At 46.6% G+C, this 7835-nt stretch overlaps 1 protein-coding gene across 1 annotated transcript in view; it reads right to left on the bottom strand.

Annotated features, from left to right (window-relative positions):
* Positions 1 to 6508: 6508 nt before the first annotated feature.
* The window catches only part of LOC143124648 (uncharacterized), a 46272-nt gene continuing 44945 nt past the window's right edge, over positions 6509 to 7835 (bottom strand). The window contains exons 7-8 of the mRNA XM_076286333.1: positions 7571 to 7677; positions 6509 to 6584 (exon numbers count right to left, since the gene is read on the bottom strand). Of these exons, the coding sequence (XP_076142448.1) occupies positions 7581 to 7677 (97 nt within the window). The 3' untranslated portion in view covers positions 6509 to 6584; positions 7571 to 7580. The remainder of the gene's footprint in view (positions 6585 to 7570; positions 7678 to 7835) is intronic.

Below are 7835 nucleotides of genomic sequence, written 5' to 3' on the forward strand. Positions count from 1 at the left end.
ATTGATTAGCAAACTGTGTAACCGATTGGCCGAAGTAGCTTGGGCTATTAATACTTGGGAAAATATCCTTTGAACAGACATCAGGAACCACGATCAGTGAGGAACAGGAGTTACCTCCACTTACTTTACTCTTAATTTGCTGTGCAAACAGTCATTACAGGGTCTCCGATGATGCGTCCATAATGCGTGCTGGCTGCGTTTTGAGGCTAGTGCAAGACGGCGGGGCTTGGATTTAAACATGGAAACAATGTCATCATAGATTGCTTTCAGGAGCTTTTTGCCTTTAATTTATTTAGAGAGTGAATAAACTTATGAAACAGAGAAGTATCGTCATGTAATCCCTTGATTTCAACAATGTACTGTATTCTAAATACCAACTATTTAACTTGTAACTGTATCGGAATACAGTTACTCATAATTTGTATTCTGAATACGTAACGCCGGTACATGTATTCCGTTACTCCCCAACACTGTTGATATGTGATAAATCTGTTTCTGATCAGTAGTTGATATATGATTAATCTGTTCCTGATCAGTAGTTGATATGATAAATCTGTTTCTGATCAGTAGTTGATATATGATAGATCAGTAATGTAACATCAGTGTCTGGCAGGTAATTGGACTGGTGATGATAATTGTGGTAGCGGTTGTTGTGATGTTGATAATGATGATGATGATGGTGATGATGATGATGATGATGGTGTTGATGGTGATGACGATGAAGGTAATGATGATGGTGATGATGATGATGATGGTGTTGATGGTGATGACGATGAAGGTGATGATGATGATGATGATGATGGTGATGATGATGATGATGATGGTGTTGATGGTGATGACGATGAAGGTGATGATGATGATGATGGTGATGATGATGATGATGGTGTTGATGGTGATGACGATGAAGGTGGTGATGATGATGATGACGGTGATGATGATGATGATGATGGTGATGAAGGTGATGGTGATGGTGGTGATGATGGTGATGATGATGATGGTGGTGATGATGATGACGGTGATGATGATGATGATGATGATGAAAATGATGGTAATGATGATGGTGATGGTGGTGATGATGGTGATGGTGAAAATGATGGTAGTAATGATGGTGATGGTGGTGATGATGGTGATGGTGATGCTGGTGATGATGACGGTGATGATGGTGATGATGATGATGATGATGGTAGTGGTGGTGATGATGATGGTGATGATGATGGTGATGATGGTAGTGGTGATGATGATGATGGTGAAGATGAAGGTGTGTGCCCCCTGTCCCTTCTGTAGGGCCCGCAGGGCCTGTACCACCACCTGTGTGAGGTGCGAGACTACATCGACCCGGAAATAATGTGGGCCGCAATCGGACCCCAGAGTGACGCCAAAGATTTCTACTTCCTGCTCAGGGTGCGTAACACCAAAGATTTCTACTTCCTGTGTGGATGCTGATCTCACGCAGCAGGCAGATGCTGCCCTGTCTACTAGGCCATTCTGTGCAATGTGGTCCCCTTGTATTATTGTTATTGTCTGCATATAGAGGATAGGTAAACAGAAGTGTATCTATCTGTCCGTATATCTATGTATCTGTGCGTATATCTGTGTATCTGTGCGTATATCTGCGTATCTGTATATCTCTGTAGTGCTTTCTTTTTTTTCTCGTCTCTTTGCTCTCTGTCTTTCTGTTCGTTATTCCTCTTTCTCTCTCTGCCCCCCCCCCCTTCCCCCAGGGTGAGGTATTGTCCTTTATCCAGCGCATCTTCCGCCTGGACACACAGAGCTATGTTTCTCCGGCGGTGTTGGCCGTGCATGTGTTTTCTGTGTGGAGGGGTCTCGTTGGTCGCCTGCAGGAGTACCTGATGGAGCAGCAACACACACACACACACACACACACACAGAGATGACGCATGCCCTGCAGGAGTACCTGATGGAGCAGCAACACACACACACACACACACACACACAGAGATGACGCATGCCCTGAACTATCATAAACCCCCCACACACACACACACACACACACACACACACACACACCCTGAGCTATCACAGACACAGTACCCCCCTCCCCCACACACAAACACACACTAACATACACACACCCTGAAATATCACCGACACAACAGCAGGACCCCCCATACCTAAACTCGAAATATCACCAACCCTAGAGCCACTCTACCTCCAGCCCCCAAACTAACGAACGAACCCCAGACCCTCTTCCCAATCGAAAAATTATAATCCCAGTAGGCCCAGCCTCTAACCCTCCCTATAGTGAGATTATAATCCCAGTAGGCCCAGCCTCTAACCCTCCCTATAGTGAGATTATAATCCCAGTAGGCCCAGCCTCTAACCCTTCTTTATGGTAAAATTATAATCCCAGTAAAACCAGCCTCTAACCCTCCCTATGGTAAACCTCTAACCCCCCCCAATAGTAAGATTATAATCCCAGTAGGCCCAGACTCTAACCCTCACAATGGTAAGATTATAATCCCAGTAGGCCCAGCCTCTAACCCTCCCTATGGTAAACCTCTAACCCCCCCCAATAGTAAGATTATAATCCCAGTAGGCCCAGCCTCTAACCCTCCCTATGGTAAACCTCTAACCCTCCCTGTAGTAAGATTATAATCCCAGTAGGCCCAGCCTCTAACCCTCCCTATGGTAAACCTCTAACCCTCCCTGTAGTAAGATTATAATCCCAGTAGGCCCAGACCCTAACCCTCCCTATGGTAAGATTATAATCCCAGTAGGCCCAGCCTCTAACCCTCCCTATAGTAAGATTATAATCCCAGTAGGCCCAGACTCTAACCCTCCCTATGGTAAAATTAGAATCCCAGTAGGCCCAGACTCTAACCCCCCCTCTGGTAAGAGTATAATCCCAGTAGGCCCAGCCTCTAACCCTCCCTTTGGTAAAATGATAATCCCAGTAGGCCCAGCCTCTAACCCTCCCTTTGGTAAGATGATAATCCCAGTAGGCCCAGCCTCTAACCCTCCCTTTGGTAAGATTATAATCCCAGTAGGCCCAGCCTCTAACCCTCCCTTTGGTAAGCGGGGTCTGAGTGTTTGCTTTGTGCCACGTGCATGGGCCATTGTCTAACATGAATGTGTGTGTGTGTGTGTGTGTGTGTGTGTGTGTACTGTTTGAATAACCTAAAGGCCATGAATCCTCCTTCTTCCTGCATGCCTCAGTGGGGAACTGAAATAGAGTTGTCATCTCCATTCATCATCTCACCAATAATAGTTATTTGGAAATAATTAATAAAAAATCAACATGCACTCAGCAAATTCAATAATCTTACAGTTTGTTCTGCTGTGAAATATGAATATTGAAACATGACAGGAATGTTCAGGAAGTTATTCCAAGATTCTTCAGAGATCCATTCTGTCTGACAGTTAGAACACTTAGCAGTGGAGTAATGGACCAATCACGAGCATCACAATACAAATGTACAAACACAGCCACTTAGAAATATGAACTTTATTTTTTGAAAAATAATAATAATCTTGAACAGAGATGCAATATGCATATTGAAATATTCCATCCATTACATTATTGTACAGTATACATACAATATTAAACATATCTGACACCAAAACCAATCACAGTTACTTATCAATCACAGACACACACACACACACACACACTCACAGCCTTAGATCAGGCCAAGAGAGGCCCATGCATACTGCATTCCCCTTTATAAAGTACTTAGAGGTACACTGCTATTATATGACATGATTTAAGTACACATCTCTTTTCCAGGGATATGAAGTATACTCCTTAGTATTCAGAACACTTGGATAGGCAGTACAGTATATAAAGTACACACTAGATATCAAGGCACGTCTTTACGTCACCTCGTGGGTCATGTACTGTAAGCTCTCAGGTTATGAGACACAATAGATATCAAGGGACGTCTCTGCTTTGCCTCGTGGGTCATGTAAACCGCATCACAGTCTTGTTGTACTCAGAATCGCTCTCCGGTTACGAGTGCCCGTTAACGGGCCATCTGACGCGTGGCCACCAGCACAACCAGAAGAGGCGGGAAGTGACCACTGTGGACCACTGCAACCAGAAGAGGCGGGAAGTGACCACTGTTGACCACTGCAACCAGAAGAGGCGGGAAGTGACCACTGTTGACCACTGCAACCAGAAGAGGCGGGAAGTGACCACTGTTGACCACGGCAACCAGAAGAGGCGGGAAGTGACCACTGTTGACCACGGCAACCAGAAGAGGCGGGAAGTGACCACTGTTGACCACTGCAACCAGAAGAGGCGGGAAGTGACCACTGTTGACCACTGCAACCAGAAGAGGCGGGAAGTGACCACTGTTGACCACGGCAACCAGAAGAGGCGGGAAGTGACCACTGTTGACCACGGCAACCTGCTGGCCTTGGGCTGGAACCCCAGGGAAGGCATGGACTGAGAAAAGCTGACGCCAGTAGGCTCAGAGGACCACTGTAATGACCAGGGAGTTAAACAGAGGACCACTGTAATGACCAGGGAGTTAAACAGAGGACCACTGTAATGACCAGGGAGTTAAACAGAGGACCACTGTAATGACCAGGGAGTTAAACGGAGGACCACTGTAATGACCAGGGAGTTAAACAGAGGACCACTGTAATGACCAGGGAGTTAAACAGCCTGTTTAGTCCTACATGGAGGGTGGTAGGAGCATCCCCACTCGTTTTACACTAGAGTGAGATGAAAGGGTGGTATACACACACACACACACATCCATACATCCATACGCCCCTGTCTTTCTCATTAGTGTAAGACACTGATGGAAAAGCTGTTGGTCTTCGGGGCTGGGAACACCCCCCCGAGCCCGCCTGTAACGGAACATCGCGTCCTGGAGAGTGTATTTGTTCGCACGGCACGTTTTCCCATCATGCCCCAGCAGGGTTATCTGTGCGTGGTTCCTTGGCAACCACGGAACTTTGCCTCCTCAGACCTTTGACCTCGTCAGCGCGCTTCTACAACGTTACGCAACATTTGACAAACGAGGAGCCAGCAGAATGCACACAATTCATCTTCAGTGAGACCTAAAAGCTGCTTTCATTGAGATGACTGATTATTGGACAACTAAATGATTTAGACTGGACGGGACCACCCCAACCCACGCTCACACACACACACACACACACACACACACACACACACTTTATCTCCCTCTGAGAAAGACTTGCTCATATACATAGGCACATACCATATGGACACCAGGACAGATGCTATGTACATTATACACACATGCATACTAACAGCAATGTCTATACCTACTGTATGTAAACATACACACACAGACACACACACACACTTTAACCAAACAACTCTCCAACTACATATCTACACCATGCTCTAAAGCTTTAGTCAAAATAACATCTATCTCATAATAACAATGTTTACATGCAACACAGTGGGGTCATTAGCAGGCTGTTTATAACTGTGTTTTTGTGACTTTGGGATGTTACCTAAAAGAACGGCCATACCCATATCCATCCATGGGAATATGGATCATACACAACCTCTCCATTCAATTATTCCCATACCAGCAGCATTTACAGAATGTTCATACAAACAAAGCGTGGTATTTAACAAAGAAAGAAAGCATGGTATTTTACAAACAAACAAAGCGTGGTATTTTACAAACAAACAAAGCGTCGAATTTTACAAATAAACGGTGGTATTTTACAAATAAACGGTGGTATTTTACAAATAAACGGTGGTATTTTACAAATAAACGGTGGTATTTTGATATACAAGCTGCACGTCTCTCATCATAGCAACATTCCAACAGTTTTGAGCGTCTCATGTCTCTACACAGCAGCCAACTCTACTATGCCACAGAGCCTCGCATGGACCCGCTCCCGATCTGGCTCTGATGTGGCTCCGATCTGGCTCCAATGTGGCTACGATCTGGCCCTGATGTGGCTCTGATGTGGCTCTGATCTGGCTCTGATCTGGCTCTGATGTGGCTCCGATCTGGCTCCGATGTGGCTACGATCTGGCCCTGATCTGGCTCTGATGTGGCTCTGATCTGGCTCTGATGTGGCTCCGATCTGGCTCTGATCTGGCCCTGATCTGGCTCTGATGTGGCTCTGATCTGGCCCTGATGTGGCTCCGATCTGGCTCTGATGTGGCTCCGATCTGGCTCTGATGTGGGCCCAATCTGGCCCTGCGTGTGTTGCGGTGCAAGTGTGTGTTGTCTCTTTAACTGCATGCCAGCCCACGCTCGCAGGGTCACGGAGTCACGGTGTGTTTGTGAAACAGCTCGTGCGCTCTGTTCCACTCCTCCATCCTCTGTGCTGTGCTCTGTCCATTCCTTCCTTTTCCATCTTCCTGTTTTCTCTCTCTCTCTCTCCAACTCTCTCTCTCTTTCTGCAGTGTGTGCAACTTCTGGCCATCCTCTTGGTCATCCTCCTCTTTGGGGAAGTAAAAGTCCTGGTATGGGTTTGGGGGGATTTGTGCAGGGTGGTGTGTATTTTGGGGGGTCAGGGCAGGGTGGTGCGTGTGTTGGGGGGGGGGGGTCGGGGCAGGGTGTAGTGTGTGTGTGTGTGTGGGAGGGGGGGGGGCTATTCTCTGTCCGCTGTAGAAATCTCTGTAGGGGAGAGAGAGCAGGAATGTCAGGTGGCTGTGAGTCATATCAACGCAAACGTACACAACACGCCATTCAGGATTTATAACGTACACAACACGCCATTCAGGATTTATAAGAATTTATTCCCTCGTAAAACAAACTCAACACACAATATAAACACTGAATTATGGACAAATGTGTGTCTGTATGTGCATTTGGACACAACAGTTCTGGGAACACAGTTCTATAACTTCTAACTGAAGAGGCTGCCCCTAGAACTACACAGTTCTACTAACTGGAGAGGCTGCCCCTAGAACTACACAGTTCTACTAACTGGAAAGGCTACCCCTAGAACTACACAGTTCTACTAACTACTTACTGGAGAGGCTGCCCCTAGAACTACACAGTTCTACTAACTACTAACTGGACAGGCTGCCCCATGAACTATAGTTCTACTAACTGGAGAGGCTGCCCCTAGAACTACACAGTTCTACTAACTGGAGAGGCTGCCCCTAGAACTACACAGTTCTACTAACTGGAGAGGCTACCCCTAGAACTACACAGTTCTACTAACTACTAACTGGAGAGGCTGCCCCTAGAACTACACAGTTCTACTAACTGGAGAGGCTGCCCCTAGAACTACACAGTTTCTGGGGCTTTTTTTCTGTTTGCATTCACACACGCTAGGAACTCTGACATGACCTCTGAGATGACCTCTGAGATGTGTGATGTTGAATATTTTGCTTGCATCTTGCATTTCTGCTGATGATGTGTGTAAAACTCCATGGTATTCAGCACAAACACTGGGTGTTGGCGTAACTCGCATATCTTTCTATGTGAATAGTTACCTTAACTTTGGAACCAGAGTACAGGGGGGCAAGCCCAACCCCACACTAGGTCTGAATGAACTCAGATCACAGGGAATGATCATCACAGTCCCTCACCCACACAGAAAAGAGTGTGTGTGTGTGTGTGTGTGATGTCAGTGTGAGGCCAGGTAACCTTACCTGAGCGCCACTACTGCGCCCACAGGAAGTCCATCTTGTTCTGATGGCCCAGGGCTATCATGGAGTTCCTGTCTCTCCTGGGCAGGTCCAGGGGCCCTAGGTCAGGCCTGTGGGGCAGAAGGGGCAACAGAACGCTCAGGTCAACATGCACTAACTATACACATAGCACACCTGAAGGGGCAACAGAACGCTCAGGTCAATATACGGTCACTATACACATAGCACACCTGAAGGGGCAACAGAACGCTCAGGTCAACATGCACTA

This window comes from Alosa pseudoharengus, unplaced genomic scaffold (assembly GCF_046254945.1).
Source record: "Alosa pseudoharengus isolate Yale_2024_CS ecotype anadromous, Long Island Sound unplaced genomic scaffold, YU_APseudo_1.1 YU_APseudo_1.1_scf_15, whole genome shotgun sequence".
Classification (NCBI taxonomy): domain Eukaryota; kingdom Metazoa; phylum Chordata; class Actinopteri; order Clupeiformes; family Clupeidae; genus Alosa; species Alosa pseudoharengus.